This window comes from Neodiprion fabricii, chromosome 3, assembly GCF_021155785.1.
Source record: "Neodiprion fabricii isolate iyNeoFabr1 chromosome 3, iyNeoFabr1.1, whole genome shotgun sequence".
NCBI lineage: Eukaryota > Metazoa > Arthropoda > Insecta > Hymenoptera > Diprionidae > Neodiprion > Neodiprion fabricii.
In genome coordinates, this window is record NC_060241.1 from 27,990,335 (window position 1) to 28,010,104 (window position 19,770).

Sequence of the window (19,770 nt, forward strand, 5' to 3'; positions counted from 1 at the left end):
TCAATACTGTCAAAGTTTTCATTTTGTCGAATGATAGTGAGGCTGACGGTTATGCCAAACAATTTATGTTGAATTGCAAAATTCATGGATTTTTATTGTGCTGAAATTTTTTGTCAAAGCTTTGAATATAAAAACTTTATGATGTCGTCCAAAACCGTGTTACATTATTGAAAAAAAATTATCATCAAGAATTATCCAATCAAATATTTTTGAATAATTATTCAACACGTTTGAGAAACGTTAAGATGATCTGAACCAGGAAATCGTAGCAAGACTTTATGCAGCTCTGATTTACACGCACCAGAATGATGAATTTTCGTTGATTAGGATTTTCGTAATCAAGGGAACCATTTGTTACTCGAATATTAACAGCAGTGCTTCCTGTTGCCATTGCAGGTTCCACCGTAAAAGCTCCAGTAATGTCTTCCAGTCTCAGCGAAAACACAGAGTTGGTGCCCTAAAATAGTTTCATCTCATCACTAAGTATTATTATATATGTATGTGTTGGAGAGCTTTCTCTTTCTCTCTTTTGCGATACATGAAGCAACGACTATTAGAAATATCCCACGTACCACGTCGGGATCTTTGACGGTCATATCAAGGTGTGGCAACGGAGTTCCGTCGGGAACATTCTCAGGTATTTCTATATTATACTCTCTTCGATTAAACGACGGTGGCTCGTCATTCACATCTTTGATTGTAACGGTGGCTTCAGCACTCGAAACCGTTAAATTATCAGATCCTGGAACTCCGTCGATTACTTCGCGTGCTTTAACTACCAAAGTTAGAACTCCGGTTGAATCGGCTAGCGCTTCTCGATCCAAAGGTTTTGCTGTTCTGAGTTCACCAGTGTCAGCATCCAGCAGGAAATAGTCGAACGGATCTGAAAGTTGGCCAATGTAAAAACTAGCCGCTCGCAATTTCAGTTTTTTCTTTTCTAACTCTAATTATACGTATGTCACCTATGTGCGATATTAGAGTTGATATGAAAACTCACTGGTGACCAGCTCGTAGATGACCTTTCTCGGCATTCCACGATCCCCGTCCCTTGCTTTTACGGTCATAACGAGAGTTCCGATAGGATCATCTTCTTGCACAACTCCGGTCAAGGAATCAAGAAATTCCGGCGGGCTGTTTTGAATGTCGGCAACTTTAATTTCCACCCCGGTCGTGCTGTTATTTGTACCGTCCTATTTGAAAGAGATGATTTCATTTTGTAATAAAAAAAAGAAATCCTATTCATGAACAGCTTTTTTTCATACAAGAATTATAGGGGTCCCAACTTTTGCAGGATTCAATCTCAAGGGAGTACGATACGCCGTCGCCATTATTACGTTAGTGTTCGCGGGGGGTTTGCTAACTTTAATTAACATTATGATGAATTTACAATGCTCTTTAAAGTTCTATACAAGTGATTAATTATGAATAATTCAGCACAAAATTTATATCTCGTAGGCCCTGGCGACCAGTTAGAACACCCAAAATGCAGACTGTGTGAATTTAAATTTTCAACTTCGGTAATTGGTTTTTCATCATTTACTTATCTACCCGATATGAAAAAAAAATCATTACATCCCAATTTGGGACATCACAGCTCCGTGGTAGTAAAAAAACGACAAACAAAGTTTGCTCATAAGTGACGGAGGAAAGTTGAAATTCTGTCAACGTTATAATCATCATTTTATGCAAACGTTGTAAGTCAATTTTTTCTTTTTCTCCAAAAGATCGAGTAAATTCGTAAATCGTACTGCACAAAGAATTGTATTATATAAAAATTAAAAATATGCATAACGCCGAAAATTCAACAAGAACTTACACTGGCCATTAGCAGCAGCTGGTAAAATGGTCTTTCCCTGTAGTCCAAAGGCTGCTGTAGAACCAAGGCACCGACATACGTGTTCTCGCTTTTTTCTACGTCTACGATGGAAAACTTTTGGCAGGCGTCCGGAAACTGGAAAAATAATCTCGTTTAGCGTTGATGGAAGTCTTACGGATATACACGATTATCGATCCGGATTGACAACAGAAGCCTACAGGGTTATGCCGTCCAAAAATATGTCTAATGGCCGAGGTTCGAGTTCGTGTAATTATCGAAATAATAAAACGTTAACAAAACAACCATTCTGCACCTTTACGATTAGTTTGTAAGTTTGCATTATATGCTTCACATTAATTGCGCTGCAAATAATAGACGTTTCACTGCATTTTTAGCAATTCCAGGGATTAGTAATAGTAACTTTGTAGAAAACTGTTTCGTTACGTCCACGTTAAAAATTTACAACGGTTTTTTTTTACTGCGATTTTAGAGTATTTTCGTTATACACATCTTTGTAATTGTAGAGAAAAGTATTCTTAATTTGAAGAGCGTTGAATTATCGTTACATATACCGAATATTGCGGTAAAGAGTGCGGCAGTTTAGCATGCAGAAAGTTTTCGTTGCTATCAAATTTGTCGCGCAAAGTAGGTATTCAGCGGTTATTCAGTGTAACAAGAATACCGTTTAGTCCTCCCTAAAAGTAGGTTGGTATGTACTTCGGTAAGTATTTCTCGGGCCTGGAGGGTGTCCCACCTGATATATCGTTGTATTCTATTAAAGTTACTCGGCAATATTTCTCCCTTATCTGCCTGTCGAGAGTAGAACTTTTATTCTTTATACGTTTCTTCAACTGGCACACAACATCGCCGAAGCAGGGAACCGAGTCCTCCTACAGAACCTTACAATCTGCGTCAAACAGTTAAGGCCACTTCACGCGAAGCTCGACCCGATTTAACCACCTCACCAGGTCTCTTATCCGGTGGGTATAAAACACTCGGTTCTACTCAACGCAGACGTGCTTAATTTCAACTTACGACTGACATTGCAGCTCCATAGGCGAAACAATACTACGACCCACAAATTTTATACCCGTAATATCCATTTTTCTTTTTTATTTCCCTCGACTTTTCTTTTCTGCATCCTTTGCTAGAAAACAAAAGGGCCTTCAATTACGTAATTACACGTAGGCGAAAGAGAGGGAGATAAAGGACTAAAAGGTCGGTGAGTTTTTCACCGTAAAAAGGCCAACCGCTCGTGGATGACGTATTGCAGGAGTTGGTATCTGGTTCACGCGGCTCATTGTTAGCGCCACTCTCACAGCGAGAAAATCTTCCTATGTGTGTATACATAAAACGTAAGAGAAAAAAATTAGAGGGGAGGCCAACCGCACATGCAGGGAAAAGAATACGGCGAGATGAAGCTACCGGAAGGCGGAAGGCGGGGCGATAAGGAAACCCAGCAGGAAGTGGGCGAGCGAGCTTATGGACGGTTGGTTGGATAGATGGGTGGCCAAGGCCGGCTTTTGTTTGTAATGGGAATAAAAATCTCCCCAGGGAAATGAAGACCTCAGGTATCGGGTACAATATGGGTTCGCGGCGGGCAATTAATCTGCAGTTGGGCTTCGCTTGATCGAAGTCGGAATCGAGTCGAGTGAGAAGTATCTTCCCGACCATCGCCACGCTTCATCCGCGGCAAACATTTTTCTTTCGTTTATGAGTATATCTCCCCCTTTTCCGCCTCGCCTCCCGCTCCTCGACCCAAATTAATTATTTCGTAGGATATAAATCCCCTAAATTCCAACCTTGCAGGGTCCGCGGCATACAAATGATCCCGAGATATGCGTCCGCAGGTGAGATCCCGATTCTGGCTGACTAGATTAGTCATTTCGAAGGTCTCCGAATTGCCTGGATTAAACTCTCATGCAGCGCGGGGTTAAGTCCTTGGAAAATGAATTGAACGGATTAAATCGGAGTGGGATCCCGATTCGAGGATTGTCAGGACCAGTGCCCACAGGGCGAGATCGTGCACAGAAAGAAGAAAATATGCAGGAACGCGGCGAAGTCGCATTAGTTACGTTTAATGACCCTGCATCGTATAGGTATGTATATATTGGATGGGTCCACGATATAAACGGCACGCGTAAAGTTTACCGCGATAAACCTGCAGCTTTTCCCATTAGACAAAAGGTTTCACAATTTTATCGGCTATTTCGTAGTCAAGAGAAATTTATCGAGATAACTATATGCATGATCTACGTACGTGCAATACGTGTTCCATATCGCTATTATAATATACATATACGCGTATTAGGCACACACGCGGTCGTATATTAATACATCTGCGTAGTTTTGGCCCATACGTTTGTCAGGTGTACCGAGTGCGAGTATGTACGATACCCTGATAATATATTGGGGTGTGCCGTTTTAATACCGTGCAATATAACAATAACGCGTCTGGTTGCGTATAACGAACCATATGTCATTAGGACGTATACACACAGTTCCGCAACTTCGGTGGAGCTGTCGAGATTAACTGTAAATTGAGTTTACAAAATGTATATGTTCACGGCAGTGCGTGTGCGGCGTGTAACTCTGATCCACTGTAAATCCTGATTAAACGGAAGTCATCCGCTGTTTGTCAACATGTACTCGAGTTGAAATGTTTCTCATTACACGGCGAGAGCGCGTAACAGGCCGGAGTAGAGTCAATTTTTGCAGACATCCGCTCGTCGGATAAAAAGTAATTCAACCCGGTCTGTAATTTCTCATTTCTTCAAAAATCTGCACTTGTCACTAATATCCTTCTGAAAAGGTTCGGCCGTCCTTTGATCTTGGGAGGATCGTTATCTTCCAATTTTAATCTATCAAACGTGAAATTTTTCTTGCGTCTCACTTGTGGCTGGGGTATGCATGACAGCTCAATGTTGTCTCCCAGTAAGTCAGGATCGGTGATCCGGATACCCGGGAGAATGGTGGATCCTGGAGGGGTGTCCTCGGCAGCCACTGCCTCGTAGGGGACGTTCAGGAAACGAGGTGGATTGTCATTCTCATCCAGGACAATCACGTACGCATCAACGCCGACTATGTTCGGTTGTTGGCCCTCGGGTACTTCGTCTTCCAGCGTGACTCTGAACCGTACCGTGTCATTTTCCTGAAACAAAGACAGACGTTTGTACAGTTGATCAAGAGTTTGAAGGACGAACTATCGGAACATGTCAATCGTGATGCTCCGAGAATAATTGCAATTGCAGAGGGTAATGGTCAATGAGCCGATCATCATTGTTTTATCAGTTCTGTTTCGATCGTATGATAAAACTAGCATCAGGATTCGTTCTTTCGTAGGGCACGAGAGGTGGCGAGACATCGGTTATCCCCTTGCCATTCCACATTTGCATACGAAAATTTCCCGACACTTTCAAGATCTCGACAAGTTTCTCCCTGGTCTCGTGTCAACAGAGCAATTTGACCGAGACCGTTTCTTTTTATGCTTTTTTTTTATTGGAATCATAGGTTATACCTATTGGGCTTTGCATGGTCACCCCTTTTTTCACCCGCAACGCAGATATACGTATATATGTAAAATACATTCTCGTTCACCGTATTCGAAGAAAATTCGATGTTTTTCTTGTACCCGTTCCCCGGCCTTTGAATATTTTCTTTCGATACGAGAAGAGGGATCAGCCCTCTTTTGAGAAAAAAAAAAGGGAAAGAATAACTCTAAATTATTTTTAGCAGACCGCAAATGTTACGAATATAATTTTTTCTCCAAGGCAAGTTAAGAAAAATGTACATTGCTTATCGATCTACACACCGGCTGCATGTGCACGTGAAAATACACTGGTTATATTCTTCTGTATTGTTCATATACGGTGAAAGAATTGCTGTTTACTTACTGAAAACTCCATGCTTCCGACTGGAATAGTTAGACTCACGTCAGAGGCACGCGAGGTGTATTATTTTTATTGACTCTGTTAACATTTAATCAAGTTTTGTGCAGTCAGGTATAAGTCACTTTTCTAAAGCATTGTTCAGTGTATTTATTATTGACGTTAAAATAGAAACAGGAAATTATTTCTAAAGCAAATGTACACAACTCAGTTTTGATTCGCCAATTTCCACATTGCGTTCGACATTTCCGTTCACGGATACACAAATAAAGTCAATAGTGAGTTAATTTACCCTTAAATCCTGAATAGTATTGGTAAATAAGTTTTTCCCGGTTGAGTTATTCGCCTGCGTGTCGTTTTCGATTTGCAATACTCTTTGCCCTATAAATGTTGATAAATATCATACGGATTTAAAACAGACGCGATGATTTCGTATCGTAAATATCGTAAAAGTCTACTCGTGATTTAATTTCTTGTAAACGGCATTGATGTTGAAAGTTAAATGTTACTAATTTTTAGTTTTTATCACCAGAATTAAAAGCTTGTGCTATACACGGTCTGCATCAACGTTACTATATTTGTCTCAGGATCAATGCAGTGTCGGGAAACTGAAAATGTAATGGTGGTCGATACGGGGTTGAAGGATAAGCTTTGCTCATAATTGTAAGTCAAAATAAGAAGGAATTGCATAAGATCTCAAGCAGAAATACGAGGGTAAGAATAGCGGGAAAGCTATTCAAAAAGATGAAGATCGTTTTCGCCTACAGATCCTCTTCCAATGTGACAAAATTATACCTGAATTACTTTGGTATTAGATTAGCTGGTCCGGTGAACATTCCTCGCGGATCACCCGTCGCCAAAAAGTGAAAAGAGGGGCGTGTAAAAAGCATGTCTCTCATCCTGCAGAATAAGTGCGACAAATATTTTCACAATTCTTCTAAGCCCCTTCAAGATGTGTTCTCATTTTCGCAGATATCAAACTGACATCTTATTCCCCACCGCCGTCAGAGAAGACACAGAAGTTTGAACAAAAGAACTGACGGTTGTCATTCTTAATTCTTCCGGTAACCACAGAGATTTAATATTAATCCAGTCTACGCTTTCTTTTTTCGTCCGCACGCTGAAATTTTCAGAGACGCGTGTTGTCCCCACATTTTCGGCTCTATCTCGATGAATTTCCATGTATGATGCGGCTTTAAAATAAGCATCGAACCCAGTCACCGTTAATTCATATTTTAGTTGTTCACATTCGTTTCGATATGAGAATAATTCTAGCAGAAAGTTTGAATATGTTTCTTTTCGACGTCGTTCTCGGGATTTTTTCTCCCAAAGCTTTGCGCGGTACGCGTTATTTGGCGATCTCATTTGCGCCGTAATCAGACCGACGACGTTGCGGTTTGCCAGAGGAAATTCTAAATTTCACACAAAAGAAGGTAAGAGGTATGTTATAGGTATACAACGGTACCCGGTGCTGCCAGCGCTGTTGCCCCTAATTCTCTGGCTAACCTCATGAGTATAATCCACAGTCTGCAACTTCGTTTATTGCGGAAGCACCGGATCTCTGTAGGAGAAATAGCGACAATGTTTCGCCAGGTTCATTCCAGACATCACAGTTTCATACCTCGCGGAAAGTTGTATTAGCATGGATAATACGTTGGGGGGTTGGAACATTTCGTACTTTTGATCTTTTTCGTTGCCAGATTCGTGATTGTTCTAGGCATTATGTAAATATATTATACCGACTGAAATATTTTCTACGTGATTTGTCGCGGTGTTTTATTATTTAGGCGTCTGTGTCAATAACCTTTGACATTTCTTTTCGGATATACAGTCCGAGATTCGAGTGGAGATGTTGCTAACTCGTTTCTTTGCTGATTCCGACGAAACTTTTCTCCGCTAGACCTTTACTCTGGCGAACCTATGAAGTATTTTTTCTTTTCTTTTTTTTTTTTTCTTTTGCTGTGAGTGTTTCCGACGCGGTCTTTGTGGGTAAATAACTCTTGAAACGTGAAGGGTCGAGAAAAAGTTTCAAATGAAAGTTCTTCTACCAAAAGTTTGACCGACTGTGGTATATTGGAAAAGAAAAATGTCTAATTAATCGTAGCTACACAGGAACTGTAAATACAGTGAAGATTGCTCAATTTTCTTAGTAAAATGTACGTCGTGGCTGCATGTTTCTGTACATATATGAGAAAAATAAATATTCTAAAACTACAGAAGCTAAACTAATTTCAGCAAAAGTACTAAGTGTGTAAACACAGACGTATATGTATATATATATATATATATTATTGAATGTGGTTCATGCAAACGTCTAGCCAGCGAATCAATTCACAGGCTTCGAAGAAAGAAAACAGTGAAGAAAACGAGCAAAACGAAAGGCACACTTTAAAAAAGAGGGAAAGAAAGAAAAACCACAGAGGGAAAAAGAGAGAAAAGAAAAAGGAAACAGAAGAATGAAAAAGACATTCATCTCGAATCCATTCGATGCGCGAACAAACACATAAAGATGTCGCTTATTCAGCCGTTCTTCTCAGTCGTATGCGTATTTTCTACGAGCGGAGACGGTCGGGGAAAAACAAAGTTGAAATAGACAAAACTCGGGCTGAACACCTATTAGATATACGCACACATACCTATATATCATATGTATACATCGATGCATATCGCAAAATCAGAGCTTGGAAACTGGTGGAGGTAGCACAGTGATTAATTATTCATCTTATCATCAGTAGGCGAAACCCTACTCATCGTGACAATGCCGTACCGAGTCTTACAATTTTTATGTCCCTGACTTTGGACCGAGTTGAGTATAGACAATGAGAGTTGGCAGGTCGGCCTGTACGTACAACGCCGATGTAAAACGTACCGAGGATTCTATCTCAGCAGTTCGAGCACACGTCAGTTTCTTCCTCAAGATATTCGTCCCGCATCCTCTCCCTGTCTACCAACCTATTTGTTTGCGACGGAGGGATCGGATGGATGGAAAAGGGGACTAAATCGACTTACGCTCTTTTTTGTTCGTCGAGATATCGACTAAAAAATTCACTTTTCACCGTATTTATATGCGGCATATGGGGAATTTCATCAACAAGCGTTGGCGGCGACACATGGCGGTAGAGCGAGAACAATTTCGCTTTGTGTTTTATTTTTGAAAATCCGTTGAAACAAAGAATTTCACGCCAGTTGGAAGGAAATTGTCATCTTGAAAACACCGTTATTATTTTGGTTGGGGTGAGTCGGGCCTGAATTTTTTCGTACCTCGAAAACCGAATCTAGGTCACTCATGGCTGCCGGCCAGCGGCTAATTCATTAATTTTGTGTTGTCTCGAGAGAAAGAGAGAGCGAGAGAGAGAGAGAGAGAATGAGTAGGGAAGCAGGTCCTGCCATTGCATTGGAGCGCAATTCAAAACAAAGTGCCCACTCTTGTTTCTAATTAATCATTCGCAATTATTTGTTACTCGAAACACGTCCCGTCGACGAAGAGCTGCAATGACGAGCTAATGGATGGCGGCCGCTTCTCGCCGCACACGCTTTTCATCCTCGGAATGAAATTTTTTATTTATACCTTTTCCGCGGAGCTTTGCAAGCAACTATTATACCTACATGTATAATGACAACAATCACGATAAATCATTGCTTCGACTGCGGAAGATAAATGCGAATACATGACGTACGTGTGTACCGTGTTGTCTGTGAAATGAATTATTATCCATTTGACAATATCATGCGCGGTCCTGAAAGGTTGCCACGTTTCAGGGGTAAAGCTGTGTGTGTGCGTGCACGTCTGTATGCAGGTAACACTCAATTAAACACGTCGCGAAAAGGGGTTGCTGGCCGGAGAATATTCAGTCGAGAAAATTGAATCTATCTCGTTCCCGCATGCGAAAATGGGGGCGTGGTAAACATGTTTTGCCGATGAAATCCACTTATCTCTTCGCTCCTTGCGCAGGATGCACGTCATTGCGTAATCGGATCATATTTTCTTCCTGATAAATTATATTCGTTAGATTTTCCAAGAGTAGAGGATGGTAAAGAGGAAAAAGGAGAGAGGCATTCTGCACAAGATACGTCGACGTTGCACCGAGTATTAAATCTTGCCTCCGCCAACAATTATTTATCGACCCACGCTATATTGTGTCACACTGCATATGGAGATGCTCGTCAATTATACCGGAGGAGATACGCGACAATTCGTAAGACGCGTAAACGCAGTTTCGTTGCGTTCTCGTGCGAAAACTTTTCCGCCAAATTTGCGGAAAACCCATTCAAGGCTCGCACGGTTCACGGTTCACTGTTTTTCGTTCATCGGTTTTTCGCGCGAGGATATTCCCGAGAGGTTCCATCGGCATTTCAATTCCAAGCATTCGAATCTTCGGTAAACTTTCTCTAATACCATATCTTTATATACATGTACCGTTACGTGCATATACACTCAACTAAATAAAGTCAAGTCGCCAAAATGCGACGAAACACAGTGAAATATATTACACGTAAGTACCTAGCCGTAACGATTTCATTCGCTTTTTTACCGTCTTATGGCCTACTCGTACATTGATGAAAATGTACGCATACACTCGTCCCATAATACGCACATATTGTTTCTCATGTAGAACAGTGGTTTTCAGGGGGCAGAAGCAGTTCGAGTCTTTCCGACACTAGACACTAGCAAATTTCATCACCTTGCGTGGTGAACTTCACAAAAGCCGTACCAGACCTGTGTACGAGGTGCATGGACAATATTCGAAATGCTGCATGGAATGCAGTTTTTTGAATGAAAAAAAAAAAATACTCAAATCATCACAGTGTACCGGTTGTGTAAAGCTCTTTCACGATTCTAGTGGCGATAATTGTCAAGGAATATTGTAAAATTCGTTCACCTTGTACATCTTAGATTAACGAGAATTCTGTATACCAGAGGATATTTTCACACGCATCTTGAGAAGATTTGTCCTGCACGTGTCGTCGGCTAATTGTTTCTCTCCGTCGTTTGTTTAAAGTAAATTTACCCGACTGCACGCGGATGCGTCCATGACAAAGATAACAGGTACATTTGGAAGTGAAGGGTGCTGCAATATACACATTCGAACAACTGCAGAGGCATTTCTCGTAATTATGTCTTGAACCACGAAGTAATGAAACGAACGCGGCTACAGTGAAACGGACTGGGCGTCTGCGGTTTGGCTTTATATAACAGTGAGAAACAGCATGGAATAGGTACGTTGCAGGAAGGAATAAGAGGGCCGAATGCGACGAGGGAACTCCTGACTCCGAAATTCCCCGCGTGCCACCGAGCGCACAATTCACGTCCGTCTGTCTGCCCATCGGGCTTTACGTACCCCGGCGCCATTTCGCGTAACCCCGTATCCGTTCTCTTTTGGACTTCCGCTTCCGGGGAAGAGAAGCCCGCTATTTTGCTCCAAGTAGCGAACAAACGAACGTCAGATCCGGATTTCGCCTTGTTACGCGTAAGAAAAATAATACCGTCCAGTATTAATGTTGGTTCAAAGAGAAATCCCAAGAAGAAATCTAATTAATTTTGCTGATGCTGCAATACAGCCACTCTTCAGGATCAAAAGACTCTGAGGGTATCCGTAAACACATTCATACCGCGTGTATTAAATTTGGCATCATTTCTATGGTGGGAAAATTTTTCGGTTCGAAGAGCGATATCAAAATAAGCTCCAACCGTGAAGTGTTACTCGTCGTCAGTGGTAGAATTAGGCGTTTCGGTAATTTCGTACTTAAATTTTTCAGTAAACTAGAAAAAAAAAATACAGCGATATGAACAGAAGTTCAAGTTTTCTCAACTCGTTTTAGTCGACATTTCAGTTAATCAATGCTAGAAGTGAAAAAATGACCATTTTTCAGCAAAGTAATCCAGTTTTCGTAAGTTTATTGTATAAATCTCATGTTATACGTTGGAATCTAGCTCTCAAGAAAAGACGTAGCTACTGTACGATAAGAGGAAATTTTGATGGCTAATTCCTAGTCAGCTTGAAAGCTGTTCAATTCTATTCATAAGTATAATAGTTCGCAAGACGAATCGATAAACTTTATCGCATTCACGAGGAAGAGCGAGCGTGTGCATATATGTGCATATAAGTATTGGCGATGTGTAAACATCGACGAATACACGTCCTACTCATACCCTGCAGCCATCCTCCCTCTTATCTATTTCACAAACTTTAGCAGATTCGATCTCAAGTAAGAACTTTCGCGTACGACGCGACATTCGCTTAGCCGGACGCTGCAGATCTCGGAGCGCGACTTTCTTTTCAGAGAGCTAGGGCTTTCATGAATGGTATCTATGCTTAGTAAACTGTTATAACGACTTTAGTTCGGTCTAGAGTTTCCCTTCCGTGTAAACTGATTTACAACGAATTTTAGCTTCACTTAGTTCTAGAGAGTGTCTGACCACTAGATTTGCAAACAATGCTTACACTGAAGGTTAGAAATTAGATGCTACAAGTCCTGCTTCTGATCTTAGGCTAAAGAAATTGAGCTAGCTAGAAGTTGAGTGAATATCAATAAAATAAATATGTCAGGATTCCAAAGATATAGTTCCTAATTCATCTTTTCACCGTTTCCACCACCCTCCGGGTGTCTCTTCGATTGATTCGTGGTGACACGAGTGAAACATATTTCCTGACTAACAAACGTCAACTATTCGAATACGACATTTATAAACTGAAAAAAATTCTTCACTTTTCTTAAATTACGTGGCTGGATTTCTTCGACTAAATCTGTCTGTTGGTCTTTCTTCACTCTCGTATATCCGTAATTGTAACAGCAATTGCATGCGAGACCCGGCAAGATGACAGTAAAAACAAAAATCACGTCGAAGCAGATCATAGGTTGGATTCTATTTGATTTAGATATGGATGACGATGTAGAAAACGATGTTTCAATTGTCATAAAATCCTTAAGTGCGAAATAAACTGTTCATATACCAGGGATGGGACGAACTATCGTAAAACTAAGACAGAGATGTAAATCGATTATGAAACCATCGCGGTTGCGTGAGTAAATTCACGACAAGGCAACAGAATAAATACAATGTGTTGTCCAATCATTTATTTACGCATTGCATGTCAATGGGCAGAAGGAAAATGATTTGACGAAACGGCGAAGCAATAAATTCTGAATTTTGACCAAGTACCACTGTTTTTTTATTTTCATGTCGAAACATTGCGTGGATTCGTGATCAACAATTGCGTGCTGATAAGCCATTAGCGAGATTGGCAATAGAACTGACGTTCCAATTCAGAAATCCGCGTATACACAGCTTATAAAATTTATTTGAGAAGACCCGCAATCAGCTTGAATGTAACTGTCACCGCTAGTTACTGTTGAGAGGATAGCACATCGGTCTTACAGCATTCAATTTGAGGTGCATTACCATTGGGCAGGTTTCTCTCAGTCCGTTCGCCGCTTCGAGCGAAGTGACTCGTTAGCGTCGTATTGTCAAGGACGAGATAGAAGTGTCTTTTGTAAGGGAATCATCATTAGAGTAATCTTCGTTAAATCTACGGCCAACTGCGCGACCTCACCCAGCTGATGCCTCTCTCAATTATACTTTTCAAGACGGAGCTATAACTCTAAGCTGAGGCGGGAGAAAAACCATTGAAACATTTTTACATACCTACACCACGTTGGCAAAACTTGTGACAATTTTATAATGGCGGTGCTGGGTGGTTGTCGGAGAAATTCTCAGAGGCCTTATGCAGTAACAAATCATTGACGATGTCAATTTATCCATTTTTCTTGATTTTGGATCGTAGCATACGGACACAGTTTTAAACGTGATTGTGTTACTACCGTATGAATCAGCAAATTGTGACTAACTACCCTGAGTTTGATGCGTCACAATATATCTTCGAATTAGCTTACGTTATACAATTACAACGAATCGACGAACGCGTTCAGTTTGGACAAGAAAAAAAAAACAACAAAAAATAGAAGGCACGTCGCGAGTAATGGTTTTACGACTTTACGGTTCCAGGTTACACGTTTTTATGTGAAAGTTTTTTTTTCTAAGGTGGAACTGGTATAATAAAAGACACAGAGTGAAGCATAATGGGTAATAAAATCTTTGCTTTTATTTCCGACATCGATTTTTTTTACTCTGGAGCTTGGTTCGCAAAGTCACTTAAATAATAACTATTAAGACACGTAACAATGTTTCGACGTTGCGTATCCCGAGGGTAGGAATTTGGTCGCAACAGGGAAGTAAATAATATTCAAGCTTCCAGATTTTGCGGAGGAGTCGAAAAAGCCGATTTTTAAATAATTAATTATCAACGGTTGGCAGGCGCGGTTGCTGTATAATGCATGATCGCTTTTACTCGCAAATACTTCTCGAAAATTTTACCCGTCCAAACGCCATTTATAAGTTCTAGTTCTTATGCGCGCGGCTATACAGGGGCCGGTAATAACGTCTCCGCAGGGAACCAGCTTCGGAGGGTATCACGCAACGCGATTCTCTTTTCTTTCCGCTTTTCAGATAATTCGCTTTTATCCTTCGACTTCCTGTCCGCCGCAGATGGCGGCCTCACAAAGCACAATGCTTAACTCTCTCCCTGTCTTCTCAGCCTTCCATCTACAGTTAGCTACACGCCATCCACTATAAGGAAGCACACCATACGGTTCAACTTGCTTTCCTTCTCGCTCCTGCACACAAGTAAAAATAAAAAACGCAGAAACAGCGCGGTAACTTTTACACGTATCGGAAGGAAACGATGGGAACAGGACCGCCAAGTGTTTTTTAACAAACCGTATGATGTAACCACGTACAAATGACATATATGTTATTACGCATAGCTCTTCAGTTTCCTCACCTTCACTGTACGATCCCAACTTACCCTAATTTTTATCTACAGATATCATCTGTGGGGATGGAATGAAAATGATGCATTAAAACACCATGGCTACCGTATGTTTTTTTTTGGTCTCTTCTCCGTTTTACTACATGACAAAAAAAAACCATGCTTTGGTCTACGACAGGGTAATATTTTTTTACGTTTCGTAAAAAAGCTCGATATATTGTTACAGTACAGGAAAATAATTGGAAAAAAAAAACTTTACGAAGGTTACAGTCAGGTACGTGCATATATCGACAATAAAAGTAACGATCAATATAAATGAACGATGGAATTCAACATCCAGCGTTATTCGAAATAAAACGTGTAACAAGTTAGGTAAACTAGAACGCACTGATTACTGTGATTACCATATTAGTTAAAGAGGTGGAGGTAGAAAGTCGGCGATTTGTTTTTGCAAATACATCAAGTAGGATAATGTATACAGCAAAATACTGATATGGAAATGGTCAAGAGAGAGCAATTGTCAAGCATTCGACGAGTCGATTGATTTTGTGTTATTCTCCATTACTAGTTTTTTTTTTTTTTTTACTAAGCCCGACCTCAGATTCTTCTCGGAAGGAAAAAAATAGGGAAGAGGATTTCTATTCTCTGATCACGTGCTTCCGCAACAAATTCCAAATTGATGTTTGAGTTGTTGAGTTTCCGAAAAATCGCGCGTGCAGCAGCAAGAGCGATGAAGAAGAAGAAGAAGAAGAAGAAGCCGCGGGAGATGAAAAATGTGCTTTTTAGCCAACTTTTACACCCAATAACCCTGCAAGCATCCGACCGATGTTGAACTTTCGTCAACGATGTAACTTTCGCTGCTTACCATGAAGATGTATAAGTTTTATATTATAATGATTAATAGTTTGCGCGATATAACGAAGTCGCCTGCTAAATTGCATCGCGTTCGTAACGACCTCGTCAAAACCGAGTATTCTGCAGACTCGAAGCCTCCTTGTGTACAAATATCAAAGCATCACGGATGGTTTTCCACTCGTATCAATATCGCAATATCGTATCGTATAAAACGCGAGTTTTTCGGACGTAGTGGATTCAAACTTACTTCCGGAAGGTCCGAAATACGAGAAACGAATATCCAAAGGGATTCGAGTAAATTTTGCAGAGGCTCAAAGGTTATCGACTTGTTCAGGCGAGCCAATAAATTTTCATCTCATGTAAATACCCACATCTTTATTCACGGCGCGGTGGCATCTGAAAATGCGAGATAACCTAATAGGTCTTGTGCTTTAGCGCCTGATACCTACGTGATCGTTTCGATGCGTGTTGAGCCACCGTAGATAATGCGCGTGTGTAAACTCGGCTCGGGTACCGGTGGCCAGTTTTTGCGGCTCCGTTCTCAAGTTTTTTGTCCCTCGTAATAAGCTTAACTCACGCCACCGTGGTCCTGTGGACAAGCCTCTGGGCCACGGTCTTGCAAGTATCTAAGGGTACTCTTCACGGTTGACACGGAAAAAAAACGTTCACCTAATAATATTCACACACATTCGCAGATTATATGCTCACGTTTCGAAAGTAACCTCAGCCTGAATGTCGAGTCGTAAGTCTCAAGTGGCGCGTAGTAACTGCAAATCTGCACTTAAGCTAGAGGATCTCAGTGGGTAGGTATTCAAGGTTTTTCAATGCCCATTCGCTCTCTAGTTTTATTTCGTCGAGACGTAAGAAAGGGCGTGGCAATACGAGAAAATAGAAACCGCCACGAAACGACTTTGTCTGCGTTTTGAGGGGATGAGAGAGTGCCATTGGGGTCTTCAACAAGATGATAAAAAATGTTTAACAAATATGAATACCTGCAGTGACCGTGGCAGATCAGAAATTGGTATATTTCTGTTTAACCCGACTCGAGAATTTTCGGTTGGATTGGACCAAGCTATATATGATCATATCCATCATGTGTGCACTATATCATGTACATACATACGCCAACACATAAGCGATGAATCGTTGAACGATCTCAAGGATTGGCATAGTCGTATGTGAAAAGGTCTGTATAAGGCGCACACATGCAGGAAAAAAATAAGGAGAGAAATTCGAATTTGTTGCCGAGCTTACCAGTGCATGAAGATCAAATCGAACCAAATCAAGTCAAATCGAATAGTCGATAGTCTCTGTAGAGCAGGTGAAGAAAAAGGAAAATAATAATGAGAATACGTGGAGAAATGATTAGGAAATTTCAAATAAAAATCTTTATCCGCGTTATCCGTACGGCGTACAGTCTTTATTACCTTCGCTCGCACTTGCATCATATATCGAAATGACGTGAAGTTATTCCTTTATCGGATTCGCTGCATGCTTTAGTAATATCATATTGAACGCGCATACGAATCGAACATAAATTCAAGATAGCAATATACTTATATGGTTCACAATCGCGAACCCTTATCAAACGTATAGTATATAGCTTTACCCGTATTACGTAAAGTATATTATTATATGTATTATATGTATATACGCGGGATATGTACATATTGCCCAACAGGGAATGTGTTTTATGTTATGCAGTAAAGTCAGCGAATTTATTACTTACATTTATACATTATTTCAGCTACTGCGAGATGCCAAGTTTTTGGGAATGATTGAAATTTTCATTCTTACTTCTTTTCAAGGCGAGTTTGCACCGCGTCTCTCCATACGTGTGCCTTAGGATGTCCCATATTTGGGATGTTGCCGAATTTTTTAACGCGCACCACCTACATTTATGCAAATAATTCAAAAATAATTGCCTATTTTTCAAATTTTCTCCTCATCTCGTAACTCGTGCTGACAACAAGGTTAATTTTTCCATTTAAATTACGCGTCTTTGGATACAATTTCAGTATGCATATTATTTTAAGAGTAAAAATGCTGAAAAAACCTCTAATTGCAAGATTTTAATGGTTGAAATGTACCTTTTTCGTCATTTCGAGGGCGTGCAATTCGTTCGCGATTGTCTGGTACGATGATGTGAATTTTTTCTCAGATAGTAGCACTAATGATCACAGAAACCTCGCAGTTACAGGTTTTTCCAGCATTTTTACTCTTACAATAAAATCCATGCTGAACATGTGTCCGAAACACGTGTATTTTAAATGGGAAACTCCACCGTACTGTCGGCACGGGTTAGAATTGAGATAGAAATCTGAAAAAATTAGGTGATTTTTTAAAAATTATTTGCAAAGATTTCGGGGGTGTACGTTAAAAAATACAACACCCTAAATACGGGACACCCTAATGTACGTAGGTATAAAACCAAGATGTAGCAGGTACCCTGTTATTTTTCAAAGAGGGTCAGATTCGGGATCTCCATGTAAACCATACCTCTGTACATACTTGGAGGTACGCACAAGGTGCGTATCAACTGCGTACAAGCTGGATATATTACGGTTTCAATCGAATGGATTTTGCGAATGTTTTCTGGTATTTTTAATCAACTAAGAAGGAAAAACTCATGAATAAAATACCGCAAAAATCTGTATGTTACCAGAAAAACACATCCATCTTGGCAGATAGGGTGACGACTTTCGTGATCCGCAGGAAGAATGGAAATAATTAGATTTGCTATCGCCATGATACCTACCCACATCGCGAGATTGGTGTTACGTTGGAACGAAAGAAAAGAGTGAAATGGAGATAAAGGTTTCAATATAAGAAGAGGGTTAGACCGCAAAGTTCACAGAAGAGGTCTTATTTCATCGAAATTTTACTCGTTAGACGAGTGGAGGTGTTTTTCTCATCTTAACCGCGCAGGAACGTTGATAATTTATACTAGGCAACGAAAGGAGACCGTCAATCATCGATATTGGAAATCCGTGTTCTGGTATTTGCTTTCTCTCTCTCTCTCTCTCTCTCTCTCTCACACACACACACACACACACACACATACACATTCATAATCGAACCGAAGTTTATTTCCGGTTCATACGTTATCCTCGGGGCAAATTTCACCTCCGGTTCTTTATTCTTTCCTTATATGACGGCGTAGCCCGCGATGCGAATGGCCTACGTTCTACATTATGCTTCGGTGGCGCAAATTCCGGAGTCAGCGAAAACCCAGCTTATACATCACATGTAGGTACGAACTTCTTCCTCAAACGGAGGGCGAGAGCTAGTGAGGTGGTGACGTCTGCAATCCTCTGCACACTGATAGTTTCGCTCTGCATGCAAGAGTAGAATTATTCTCCTCGAAACTTTGACATCACGAAGAGCATCGTCCCGTCTGCTTCCACGTTCAAGCGGCTTGTTAATAACGGAAAGGAACCACGCAGCTATATCATCGCTCTTGAAACCCTCCGACCACGTGTCGCTGATACGACGAGACTAAACCTTGAACCTCAAATCTTTCGCGAGTCTTTGGTGTAGGTACTAGAGTTTAATGAAGGCTGCTTCTACTGACGGGGTGATTCTAGAGTTTCTCATTTGTGAAAATAGTGCCTCGGGTTGAACAACTGCGTCAAGTTTCACGAGTTATACACATACGATGTATATGTTGCGTATAGTATATGCATACAATTATACGACACTGAAAATCGTCCTATGTCTGTACCTCGCATATTTGTAATTAAAAACTCACCTCACGATCCAAAGGCTTGGCGAGTGTCATGATCCCCGTTTTCGGATCGACGGAAAACTTGTCCGTCAGTTGAATACCATACTTGACGGGAGAATTTTCAGGGTCGTGACCTTTCAGCACGAAAACTTGAGACCCTACCGGCGTAGCTTCGGACAGAGGAAGACCCGTAGGATATCCACCAGCCTCTAGCACGGGTGGTTCGTTTACGTTGCTCCCAACTGAAAAATGGAAAATACGATAATTATAATTAGGGTATTATGCAGCAGCAGAATGGTTCATGGTACCGATAACGATTTATTTTTTTTTTACTTCTCGTACAACAATCTTGCCTGAATTTAAATATTAATTTCAGATGGTAATCGGAACGTTTTTATAAACTCAATACCGCCTCCTCTCTAGACGGACGGATTTCCAGACTCGCAAGAACCAAAGCGTTTTAGGAACATAGAAGAGAAAAATTCAATTATTCCGCTACAAAAATTATAAGTATATGGTAATATAATATTTCGGCTCGTTGAAATTTTCGTTAATAACATGTTTCGGTGAGCGCAAAATATTGTCCGAAGTTGAAGCGAATTTCGAATCCGATTTTGAGAGGGAATAGGATAATTACAAGATAGAGTAAGTCGAGTT

At 40.7% G+C, this 19,770-nt stretch overlaps 1 protein-coding gene across 1 annotated transcript in view; it reads right to left on the bottom strand.

Annotated features, from left to right (window-relative positions):
* The window catches only part of LOC124177400 (cadherin-87A), a 164,999-nt gene that overhangs the window by 8,732 nt on the left and 136,497 nt on the right, over positions 1-19,770 (bottom strand). The window contains exons 4-9 of the mRNA XM_046559730.1: positions 19,138-19,355; positions 4,710-4,967; positions 1,817-1,951; positions 998-1,190; positions 573-883; positions 302-457 (exon numbers count right to left, since the gene is read on the bottom strand). Of these exons, the coding sequence (XP_046415686.1) occupies positions 302-457; positions 573-883; positions 998-1,190; positions 1,817-1,951; positions 4,710-4,967; positions 19,138-19,355 (1,271 nt within the window). The remainder of the gene's footprint in view (positions 1-301; positions 458-572; positions 884-997; positions 1,191-1,816; positions 1,952-4,709; positions 4,968-19,137; positions 19,356-19,770) is intronic.